The sequence below is a fragment of the Ptychodera flava genome, chromosome 16, assembly GCF_041260155.1.
Source record: "Ptychodera flava strain L36383 chromosome 16, AS_Pfla_20210202, whole genome shotgun sequence".
Classification (NCBI taxonomy): domain Eukaryota; kingdom Metazoa; phylum Hemichordata; class Enteropneusta; family Ptychoderidae; genus Ptychodera; species Ptychodera flava.
In genome coordinates, this window is record NC_091943.1 from 13,588,188 (window position 1) to 13,601,156 (window position 12,969).

The 12,969-nt window shown below is 40.2% G+C and overlaps 1 protein-coding gene across 1 annotated transcript; it reads left to right on the forward strand.

Moving 5' to 3' along the window:
- Positions 1 to 1,855: 1,855 nt before the first annotated feature.
- On the forward strand, positions 1,856 to 8,163 carry LOC139114885 (uncharacterized). Its single transcript, XM_070676816.1, has 7 exons — positions 1,856 to 2,474; positions 3,023 to 3,221; positions 5,417 to 5,488; positions 5,950 to 6,088; positions 6,253 to 6,377; positions 6,978 to 7,115; positions 7,709 to 8,163. Exons 2-7 carry the CDS (start codon positions 3,060 to 3,062, stop codon positions 7,832 to 7,834), a joined length of 762 nt encoding a protein of 253 aa, XP_070532917.1. The 5' UTR covers positions 1,856 to 2,474; positions 3,023 to 3,059; the 3' UTR covers positions 7,835 to 8,163.
- Positions 8,164 to 12,969: the final 4,806 nt, after the last annotated feature.

The window sequence follows — 12,969 nt, forward strand, 5'->3', positions numbered from 1 at the left end:
ATCAAGTAAAATTGTGTTAATTATTGAACATCTGTATATCCACAGGTATAGCAAGTTTTTCATTGGAAAAAAATAATTAACAATTTTATCATAGACTCCCATGTATAGTGGATGAACATTGTTGGTAAATTCAAAGTTGTGTCCACATACCAGTTGTAACAACCCTATCCCAATGAAGTACAATTAGGTCAGTTATCAAATATCTATAAATAGAGCATAGATATAATTTTGTATTGAAAATGTATTACATAGTTTTCTCATAGACTACCATGTATAGTGAATCAACATTATCAACAGCAGATTATCAATTAAATCCAAATATCAAAATTTTGTACACATATGCTTGCGCAAAAATATAATGCAATCCACCTGTAATTTCTGTCCAATCCCTTTGAGGGGTAATTTCAAAATTATAGCAAGTCAGAAGGGAAATTTGAACATTAACAACTTGTGAGCTTGTAAGGAGGGTCATTTGAAAAACACTGGGAATCTTTTTTTTTATTCTATCATGCCCCCAAAAGGTGTTTGTGTGTGCAGCTTTACTCAAGCGAAGGGGGGGGGGGGGGGGGGGGGGGGGTTGTAATGAAATTTTTGTCATCTTAAAAGGGGGGTCATTAATTTTTTGGTGCAATTGGTAGGGGGGTTCACTTATTTTGACTGATGCGCAGGAAGAATTTGCCTGCCCACCCCTGGCCATAATAACGGAACACTCCCTAAACAGGTGCGATTGTGGCGATCGCAATGTGGATAAATGTGGATAGCAACACATCTGATGCTGCCGGCGCAGCCTTCACGAAGCCGCATCCTCCGACGTATGACCTTTAGGTCAATAGTTTCAACCAAAACATCGTTGGAAACAAAGCACCAGCCGCAGTTCACGTAAAAGTAGTTACCGAAAAGTCAAAATTTCCGGACAAATTTGTTTGCATATGAATGATAGAAATCTACTGCTTTCACAAAGAAGCCCTCTAAGTATGTATATGGAATGTTTTAACATAGCAGTGAAAAAAGAATGCTGTCACGACTTGCCTGTAAGAAATGTCGTGTTACAATGAATTTTAGCACAGATTGGAATGTTGCAGATATTAATCGAAAATGCAGAGAAAGCCTGCGTGTTGATATTATATATTAATACCCCTCACTCATTCAGCGTGCACTGCCATTGGTTAAACACGACTCACGTGACATGTAGAAGAACGTGATGATGCCCTCCTGCGAATGTGATGATGCCCCTGCATATGATATTACATGGATGACGTCATTTTACTTACTGCGCATCCTTTCTGCGCAAAACAAATTGTCGTTCGCTTGTTGTACTTTTGTAGTTGGCAACTTATGGCTGCAAAACGTCATGCAGAGTTGTCACCGGCACAGTTAGACGGTATTTTGATGCAAGTAAACAGCAAACGAACGAAAATGGCAACAAGGAATGCAATTTTTGTGTTCAGCGACTATGCAAGCAACAAATTTGGATACGCCACCGAGGAGTCGGCAAAACTTAGCGGCAACCCTAGACTCGGCACTGACAACATTTTACGCTGAGGTCCGGAATCGGAAGGCGAACTGTACTCGAAGAAGTCGTTGTGTTTTTGTTTCTTTGCATGTTTGCTTGTTCGGGGTGTAATAAAATAATAACACATGAGAGCTGGGCAAGATCACGATTTTTTTTGCCTGCCCTCGGGCTGGTGGTCATGATCGAAATATTGATGATGCCTCGCCTACGGCTCGGGCATCATCAATATTTCGATCATGACCACCATCCCTTGGGCAGGCAATAAATCGTGATCTTGCCCTCGCTCTCATGTGTTATTATTAATTATTGCCTGAATACATGGGTTTATGTGCCTGACAGTAGGTGACAATTTGCCCGACGCCAGGAGGGCAAATTGTCTCCTGCTGCGAGGGCACATAAACCCATGTAATCAGGCGATAATATTTTTATTACATGCGTTTTACAGTTTACGTTATATGACATTTAGTTACATGCAGGGCATTTGCAAACAATTTTACCATTATCGAGCTGCATCAAACAGATTTTAACGAAAGTCAAAATAGCAGTGCGCGTTAAGCGTCTACTTTGACATCGAAAACGTCGAAGGGCTTCACCGGACCGGGTAACTATGGAAACCGGTCAGTCCATCGTTCACACGCCCGCTAACTCCCCGGGACGTTCCTATTCAAATCAATGCACATATTTGCCCGGGCCTGCTGACGACAAAACTGGCGCGCGCCACCTGGAAGCACCTGTTGCATTTTTCGGACTTCAACCAATGAGAATAATTCCTGTATCTCAGATTACGTCACTGTTTCAGTACAGTTATACAAACCCTTGCACCAGAAACTGTGGAGATCAGCACCTGTTGCAGAGAGTCCGGCAAACAAAAACTCTCATTCTGCTCGATATGTGATTCTGCATCATTAGACCGTGGATACGTGAGTTGCTGTCAACGAAAATACGACCTCAATTTCTACTGGTAAGCTAGGTATCTTAGTTTGATTTTTCCAGTAATTTACCAACGTTGGAAGTCGGCTGGGTCTTTTTCTAACTTTTTTTTTTGGACGACGATTCACGATAACTTGCAAAAGAGAAATAGTCGTAGAGTGACTGATAAATTTTGAGTACTGGGCTACTAAAACGTGTTCGAGTATCCCATACTGCTGTACTCACTACGATCTGTACTGCAGTCTTCAAAGATCCGACTCACTGCAACAGGTCGGAACGAAAATTGATTGCCACAAAAATCATGGCCAGGAAAAAGTTGATCAAAAGTAAGCTCGTGCAATGCTGTTGAAGGATTTGACATACCACCACGGTTGTGACAACACACGTGGGACACAATCTACGCGATGCAAAGTCGATGAAAATCTTTTCAGGTTTGATTTCAGTGCTTGTCAAAGCAACCGACTAACAACTTTCTACCGACACAGAATATATAGAAATGTACAATTACAGATTTGACACCTTACCTGTTCGCAAAGAGCTAATATTGAACCAAAGTGTGATTTTTCGCATATATTCCAGGTGTTACCATAGCAATTAAGGGTAACCTTATCCATAAATGACGTTGGTGTGTAGAGGCATACAGGCACGCATATTTGCGTGTGTTCTGTTCGCCCTGCTGTACGTAATATCAGGAGCCATGTTGACGACAATCGGAATTCTCGGTGGCATGGACGACGCGAACGTAACCAACGGCTGCAGTGTCTGGATAGGAATATTTGTAAGTAGCCTTCGTCAATTCAGAAAAAAAATGAAGGGGAATAAAGTCATGTTGTGGTGTGGCCACAAACTGATGACGTCATACATGCCACGGACAGAACACCGAAGACTCGCAACGGCGCACAGTAAGTGAGGCTACCCACAATTCCCCTTGATGTGTTCACTCAGACTTTTTTTGCTTAAGGCTTTTTCAATTTTATCAGTTTCTTAACAATTTTTAACTTACAATTTAAGTTCAGGATAACTTGTTAAAATTATGTTCCAAAATTATTGATTATGTTTAAAATTCAAGAGTGAATTGAATGAGAAGTCGATGTTAGGAGGTACTAAAAATTGCACACTTGTCAAGATAAAGTTATCAGCAACTAAGATGGTCTCATCATACCACCTGTCAGACATGCAAATTTCCTTTGTCATCATGGACATTAAAAAAAAAATCAATATCCTTTCTTTTGCCAACACAGATGCAACTTATTCCCTTAGTTTCCTTGAAAATATTGTGTATGGCTGTCAAAAATCTATGTCGATAAAATTACAAAATTGCTATCTCCTCCGTGGAAAAGGGGTTGATCTCCTCATTATTCGCAGTGAGAAATCAGAAAATTACGATTATCAGAACTATGTTGCCAGAATTTTGAAATATGGACCGAGCAGTTCTGTGTACAGAAGAAATTTGCTTCAGTTCAGTGAGTGATCTCCGTGTGTACAGATCATGGAGAATTGTGGGTAGCCTCACTTACTGTGCGGCGGTACTTACTTGCAGGTAGTCGCCAGATCATTGTTGTAAAGTCACTGAAGGATACTGCTGTCCGCGTCCGTCATATCTGGACGTTCGAGGTACTGTCGCTGTTCGCCTATATGACGTCATCATCCCATGGGGAAGCCACTTCTAAAATTATGTCAACTAACACTTTCTTTGTATTAAACTTGACAGCTAAAACACAACCGTTCTTCAGATTCCCACCTTTGCTTCAAAGTTAAAAGCGATACAATGCTGTACAGTCATCCTGAGTGATCTCTACCATTCAGTCTTAAATTCGTTAAATTTACTGTACCGAAAACCTGTTGACTTTTTCCTCTACTTCGATGTGTGATTTTTACCTTTTCCCAATATCAGAAATGGAATGCGCTTCTTAGACTTATATCAGGACTCTCAAACTTTTACAATATTGTTGCCCACCAATTTTTGGGGGCTCATTTTGAAGCTTATGAAGTAACGACAATTCTTTAAACGTTTACTTTTGTGAAAATCAAGAGTAGAATTCCCCCCCCCCTAGAGTTGACATAGGAATGGCAGCCATCTTGAATTTCAAGTGTCAGCAAATATTGTATACTTTATTTCTCAAGTACCAAATCTTCCTCTTGAAAGAGAACGGCTGAAAGTTCCAATTATGGTACGAGGCGCGAATTATCATAAGTACTCTTCTGAGATATCATGTAAAATATGATCTGGTGCAACCGAAGGAACACCTGGCCAAATACTCCTGACGAAAACAGTGAAGAACTTCTTAGGTGTCTCTCATGTTAGCTTATAAAACCTTGCCTCCCTTTGACTCCCTCGGTCAGGGCGATCGGTAGAACAAATTAATGAAGGGGGTTAGGGAGGGTAATTAACAGATATAGACTGTTTTCTTTGACATACTTTACAGATATAGCGAGGAATAGGAACACAGATAAGGCTTGTATAATAAAAAGTTTAATACATTACACTTATTGATCATAACTCCTGGACGAATATTACTTGCAATATCCTGAGCGCAAACAACCACTCTATTAATACTGCGATCACAGTCCCTCGATGACCTGAGAATTCCAACCGCTGAGAAGAAGTCACATTTCATAACATGTATTTTTCAATTCCAGAAAATGCATTTTCATGTATATTGTGGCCAATTTATTGCGCGATGTGATTTATATTTTGATGCTGTAGAGATATTTTATGATTGGCCGACACACACACTGATTGTTAGTATTACATGTTGACGTAATGTGTTCTTACTTACGATAGCGCGATGCGACCATCAAGTGAAATATTTTAAATATTGCTGTGTTGCACATTAAAATTAAAATTTTATTGACGTAATTTTGGTGTTGGTAAAAGTCGTTAAATTCGGTGCCTCGAAGACGACCTCCATTGAACGATCTGGACAGAGTCGTATCGACTCCTCAGTTCCGTTCTTCTTTATTTATTCGCAGATCGTAGCTGCCGCCGTGACAATGATAGCGCTGAGTGTGTTCCCGAGAAAAGAATCAAGTACCTACAGAAAGGTAGGACTGCACTCACCTGCAATTTGACCACACACTTCAGAAGAATCAGGTGTAACCTAATACTTGATGAGATCACGGTCCCTCTATTCACAGATCTAAACGTGTCTCGTGCGTTGCACTACGACAAAACGGTTACGTTCTTCGAAAATTCATCTAAAACCATTCCCAATTATAATGCATGGAAAAGATTATTTCTTCTTGAAAGAGCTCAGATACAAGGCAATAAGGCAACTATGCGATCATTTTGCCATTTTCTCGTAAATGGTCTACAATGAGTAATAAATTGACTCTCTCCTCTCACAAGAACACCATATAAATGTATACGTACATTATTCCAACTTGCAGGCGGGTGTTCTCTGGTAAGGTATCATTAATAATCTATTTTGCCCACATAAGCAGCAAGAAGCAATTTCTCAAGATGTGACGTAGATTTCTTCAAATTCTTTTTGTCTTTTCGAAAGATGTTCCAGGTCCTGGCGATGTTGAGTATTTCAGCAATAGTGATATTACTGTGTTTTGTCAACATAATGATTCTAGCCCTCTACGATCGCCAGGGTAGCAACGAAGACAATGCTAATGCGTTCATCGATTTTGTCTTTGGTACGTATTTTTTCACCCTTCTCCAAATGGAATCATAGAGGAGTCATACGATCAGATCTTACCTGCATAGAGCGAGCGAGCGAGCGAGAGCGAGAGCGAGAGAGAGAGAGAGAGAGAGATTATCAATGTTGCGGTAAATTTTGCTTTTCTGTTCCTGTTTTCAGTTCATTATCTCAGTATACTCGGTACAAGTATCGGTCTAGTTGCATCACTTCTAGCTTTCCTGTTCATCTTCTGTGCGCTAATCTTGCCGTTACGACGTGGAGAGGTCGCTCTCCGAGCGAAGCAGGTAAGTACCGACGCATGAAATGTGAACGAAACTAGCAGGAAAGAGTTTGATACGAGAGTTCGTCAGGACTTGTAATTATTTGGAAGCAAATTTGGCAGTTGTAAACTCTTGAGCTTCGGAGAGCATGCTTATAAGTCGTAATCACACAAAGTTAACACAGTGTCAGTTGATTAGAATATTATATTTCTAACAGGTTGAAAGTTGAAAGTAAAATGCATCTCGAAATTGAAAGACTAAAATTTTTGCTCAAATTAACAGTACAGAAACTTTCAGGCTCTCTTACGAAATACAGAATAAAAACCTGGGGTCACCGTGTAGAATTTGGTACATAAAAAAAAAAATACCCAATATTTACCGACACCTGAAATTCAAATTAGGCGCCATTCCTGTGTTAACTCCATGGAGGAAAATAAAATTTTGGATTTTCACAAAAATAAGCAGATGAAAATTCTATTCGCTCAACGAGCTTCCAAATGAGCCCCATAAGCGGTAGACCAGGATGTATTACGAAAGTTTTGAGTCCCAATATCTGTCCCAATTACTTTGTTTGTTATTGTCTATTGCCCTTCGTTGCTTAAAATATATTACCTGTAATTTCAGAATGCCAGCATCCTTGAACGCCGACCCACGCCGTACCATATTCCGCATGCGCGAATCAAGCATAATCAGCTGCTCGACTTTCAGGATCGATGGACCGACGAGAACTTCAACTTGAACGACGTGGAACCAGAAAAAATGGTACGCTATGGACATTGTTTTAAAATTCCCCATGTCATGATACATAATATCAACATTTGGGGCTAAACAATTATGAATCCCGTGGATCACACTCATAGTGGCAGCGGCTGTGCATTCGGATAACAGCAGTGAGAACGATAGCCCTGCGTACAGGTCTGTGTGTTCCCGGCGTGTGGTGGAGGCCGTATAACGCCGGGAACACACAGACCTGTACGCAGGGCTATGAGAACGATAGCTATGGTGAGCCGCCTGGGCATGTGTTGTTGTCATAGCCATCGCCCTTGCCACCATCATGGGACTGATAAAAAGTATCACATACATATGTCATAAACGGTAAACTTATATTGCTCAATTTTTGAAATTTCCAAACATATACGCAGATTAAAATCACCCTGGCATGCAAAGTAATGAAAAGCACCCGTTCCATTCGCGTTGTGCACGAGGAGTCTTGGATATTGTGTTCGATAAGCCTGTTCATTGTGTATTGGGTTCTCTCTCACCAGAGCAGCCTGGAGTGAAGTGCGCCGCCACCGAAAACAAGCTGGTGGTATTTATCCAAAGTTTAATGCATAAAAATGTCAAATTTTTCACAGGATTCTCAAAGCGTCCACGACGTCTCGTTCGAAGAAGAGCGCCCTCTAACGGAAGTACACCAACCCCAACTTGCTGAACCTCCCATCACGCTCAACATTGACAACGTACTGGTGACAAAATTATGATAGAAATCCATCTCAGCCTGCGCTGAATAGACCGGAACAGATTGAATTCACGAAAGATGGACATCCATGCCTTTAGCCTGTGCACCCAAAGTCCCTGTAGATAGGTCCACCATCACCAGATAACGATGGGTTTGGGGCGAACCATAGTGGTGAAATGGGCGTCGAGATATACAACTTTTGGTGTGTTTTTGTTTGAAAAGTCCGATTTGTGAATAAGAATGTTATTGTCCTAACCTTTTTTGCTCGTCCCGGTTGTGTTGTCGCCATTTTTGAGTGTATACTATCTCAGTTATTGAAAGTTTGTTGAATAAAACAACTCTTTTGAGTTATTGCATTTCTGAAGTTACGCAACACCTGACCTTGAATCTAGGGACGATGCAAAAATACACCTACAGATGCTGCGCTGCACAATTTTACAAGTTGTAGAATAGTGTTCACTGCAGGCACGTCTCTTCGTGATTCCTCGCTGGATATTTCAACAGATAAAGCAAAAATAGGAAATCATATTATATCATGCTACATGCGCCATTACTAAAAAAGTCGCTTTCTTTAGAAACAAAACTACTCGACAGAGAATACAAAAACAACGAAATCACGAATATAACAGATAAAATAAACCACAGTATTCGTAACACACTAACAAACCGTACAATTACACGTAAGGAAACAGCAAACAAACTCATCTTCAGTACAACTTACAGCCCCTACATAAAAACAAAAGATCTTAAGGCAATTCTTTTGAAACATGGGCTGAACTGGAGAAGGACTCAACTCTAAGGAATCTATTTCCAGAATCACCAATCATTGCCTACAAGAGAAATAAAAACCTAAAAGACACACTAGTCAAAACAAAATTCACAGAAGTAAAGAAACAAAAAACAAACAAACCAGACCACCAAATGGACTCACAACGAGACCCAAACATTGATATTCTTGCCTCGCTATTCGATGAGCAAGATCACTAAAACACATTAAAATAAATATTCACAAACACAAACTAAGGAAAGAATCTACATTGCGACTGATGAGAAACCACACTCGGGTTTCGAAACGCAAGCGTCAAAGGGCCACTCTATCAACTTTGTAACACCATAGGTCCGGCTGCGTCTCGCCATAAGCTTTCCCCACACAAACAAAACATTACCGTACACACTAATCCAAACTTCCCTACAAATATCCGAGGCGAAACAAACATTTTTTATAACGCAAACAATCGGATAAGAATGTAGGAACACATTTTTTGAAACGAACCAAACAAACTCGACACAAAAATCTTTGGATAGTTAGGTGGGGAGCCTCTTTCACACTTTATACAGAAAAGCGTGAGCATCTAGCGACTGATGAAATCTGCTGATGATGTCATGAATATGTAATTAGGTGAAAGTGGCCGTCGACGCGTCGCGACTGGCAGTGGCGCTGCACTTGATAAGTCTTAGTCGGGTGGTTACCGTATAACTGGAACAGCCGATCGTTTGCTGAGACGATCAAAAGGTGTCAAGTGCGCCTCCGATTAAAGTAGTAAAGTAAACTATGCATAACTAATAGACGGGGCCCAGAACGTCGTTTCAGGCCCAAACGACACTCTGAGCCCCGTCAAGTTCTGTGTGGGCGCAGGGCTGTCATGATTCTGATCGGGCGAGAGCTCATTCCACCGATGCTAAAATACTGTTTTAGCAGTGCTAAAACGGCCCCCTAACCCAGTATTTTCGAAAACTGCCCAGTCGGTGCATTTGAACGTACCAAAATAAACTTAACCGAAACAGTCCGCTTTGTTTCAAAGACCAAAGTCCGAATTTCGAGACTCAGATAAAAGTATGGGTCTGTAACTCACCTCTTGGTGAAAATAAGTTTGGGTCAATGACGAAAGACACCTCTGAAGCAGCACATTTGTGTTTGATGTACACAAATCATTGCATTAGGGCAACGGCGCACCGTGCACTTGTGCGCACCTTGCTTGATTCAGCGAGCTCTTTAAAATGAAGCTAGTATTAATTCGTTCATACACAAATAAATTGACACTTCATCACAGTAACGGTATGTCAGAAATGCTTTGCCAAAGTTTGGGCTGTAACAGACGAGGATGTTCAAAATAACAATGGGATTATTCCTGGTGACTGCGACGAAATGCAACAAGCAGTGTCAGCGTCCAGCTCTCACTGAATCGGGCAGCAAACTCCGCAAAACCGTTGATCACAGTTGCCGTCATCCCAAGTCTGGATTATTTCAAAACTACCAATAGCTGCTTTCGCATTATTTTCATGATTTTATTTTCAAACCAGGGTTTGTTCGTTTAAATGTACTTGCTGAAGGACGTGTATTTGAAGTATCACTGCTCGCTGATTTGGACCATGCCTACACGTTTTAACAGGTTTAATAATAAATGGGTGCCGCGCCCATAAAATGGCGCCCCACGGGAAAATACAAAAAAAGTATTTTCCTGCACATATACATCGTGATCATAACAGAAACAAGTATGATGTCATTTTCTTGAATGCATCACATAGGTGGCTAACATTTTGTTGTTGTAATCTTTATTTTCTCTGTCATATAACAAGTTTTTTAAAATGGCGGGAATCTAAAATGACGTTAAAACCTTTGAATTTACATGCCACTCACGACAGTCATGGCCGCAGCGTTATACACTTTTTCAGTCTCTAATGGGTCTTATTCAAAGAAACCTCTAGGAAAACTAAGGATATTTTGAGATCGGTTTATTAAAGATTTGCAGCTATTGGGGCTTTTACCACAGGCGCTCCTTAGCTGGGTAGTCTGCTAAATAGATCGATTTTCGGCTCGATCTATCGATCCCGTAGTCGATATGCCTGCCACTGTGAGTATTTAGGTTGCAGTGGCAGGCATATTGACTACGGGATCGATAGATCGAGCCGAAAATCGATCTATTTAGCAGACTACCCAGCTAAGGAGCGCCTGTGGCTTTTACTGGTACAATAACGTCCAAATTATCCATCATTCAAACAAAGCGCCTGTAACCTCACTGTACCAAGACTGAATGTTGCGATGGTCGGACTCAGCGGTACAAAATGAGACAAATCTATTTTTAGTGTGCCAAAGCAGCCAGGACAATTACTCTTATGTAAATTTACGAAAAAGTTGTTACTTTTAATTGTGATTTGAACTCTTGACCAACTTTCTGTGTCTGCAGCGGGTCGCAAGTTAGTGTTCGCGTTGCATGTTAAATAAAATGCAATGTTGATGAACGTAATGCGCATGTTATCGTAGGATGCTGTGTGCGTCTGTTGTCAACGTAATCCAAACTTATAAGAATGCTCGGTCTCGGGCGCAGAATTTCCGACGTTCCGTCTCTCATACGTCCGTTTTCTGCATTTGGGGCTTAAAGTGACGAAACCAACCAAGCAAGACAACAAGTTGATATAATCACAGTCCCCTGTGATCTATTCCGCTCTTGGACTATGCGCCCCATAGATGTGTGTACATGAGCCTGAGAAAAAGACTGTTTTCAATTCGTTTGTGTCATACTTTTGTGTTCACTCCCAAACACAATTTACCAACAGTGGCATTGTATCCTAAACCTTTCACAAATTATAAGACAAAAAAGTGTGTGTTTTTTTTTCAATTTGCTAAGCATCTGCCTGCTTTAACCACACAGCCACCTCGTCATTTCACTCTCAGTGTGTGTTGACGAAACACCACTGAATACTGCAGTCTTCACAGGAAGCATAATTCTCAGTGAAATTGTCGGAAAAACAACCCATATATCAAACATCAACAGTTCGAATCCCTCCACACACTGTGCAGGGATTCAGACTGTGTCTAAATGGAGGAATTTCGTTTCTTTAACTTATATGACAATCTGAAACCGTCCCTGACTGTCTGACATTCTTATTTTTCAATAAATCAGAAGTGAGGCTGACAAGTATTGTCACCTTTCTACTTTTTTGACTCTGGTCAAATCCTGCAGTTTATAAGTTACTATTAGGCCGCGTTCAAAAAAAGTGGTGAGGGGGGGGGGGGGCTGGAGGAATTCAGGGGGGGGGAGATTCGAAAATTTTTGGGGTAGTCGAGGGGGGGACTTGAAAGTTTTGCTCTGCCTATAGGGGGGGACCTGAAAATATTTTGACTCTCAACATTTTGATGTTGTCCAATGGTTCTAATGTTAGTAATAATTAAACAAAATCTAGAACCGTTTTGTCATATTTTATGTCTTTAATCTCGAAAAAGTCTAAAAATGTATGAATGCCATTCAATTTTCGTAGAACAAGTTGGCCTTGTAATGGGGCAGGAGCTACAACTGTTGATAATTTTTCAATATTTCTATGCAATGTATCAAACACAGTTTCTTGGTGTCTCTCTACAGCATGCTGAAAAACACAATATACAGTTTGTCAACAAAGCCCGTTTGTCTAAATATTGGTGATAATTGAATGATGCAAATGCATTGTACACGTAGGCTGTGTTGGCAAGCTGAATACTGGATAGCTCAACATTCTGTAGGGAATAGAACAAGAACACAATTGTATAAACTGAACAAAAATATTATCAAAATAAAAAGTTAATACAACTACTGCCCTGCCACTACATACTGGCAGTGACAGTGATACATGTAGCTCTGACTCTGATGTAGTTTAAGAAGAGTTTCGGTCATAGGACACTCAATTGACAGTGTAACATACAATTACTTGTATACAAGATCCAGCCAGAGAGCAACACATAGAAGACCAGGGGACTAACAGTTACCATGGATTTTTGAATTCTGGCATATCAGAACAATCAAATATTAGAGAAAAAAGATGGGGTCACCATAATTGATCTTATACAAATATACGATGAAAAGTCAGTTTTTCTAAAATCACTTAAAATCAATCTATGAAACCATTCATTCCAAGTTCATGCAGTGAATGAAATTTTCACATCTCATTGTACCAATAACACAAAAGTAAAACTTTGAACAGTAAAGACTCTAATTTAAATGGAAAAATGTGTGACTAAATGGAATCTTTTATTTTTAATCAAATTTGCCATTATTACACCCAAAATTTCTGAGATTAAAACATTAATTTCATGGAATATTTCAACCTTCCAGTATTGTCAATTTTGTAAAACATTTTATAAGTGGCATCTAAGTTGTATATGTCTTGTACTTTTGAAAAAAAAAA

Bases quoted from the DNA above. Each gene is read 5' to 3' on its own strand.
- LOC139114885 (XM_070676816.1), top strand. From the start codon at position 3,060: ATGACGTTGGTGTGTAGAGGCATACAGGCACGCATATTTGCGTGTGTT. The intron at 6,089-6,252 runs GTACGTATTTTT...TCCTGTTTTCAG, and splicing joins GTTCATCGATTTTGTCTTTG to TTCATTATCTCAGTATACTC. The intron at 7,116-7,708 runs GTACGCTATGGA...AATTTTTCACAG, and splicing joins ACGTGGAACCAGAAAAAATG to GATTCTCAAAGCGTCCACGA.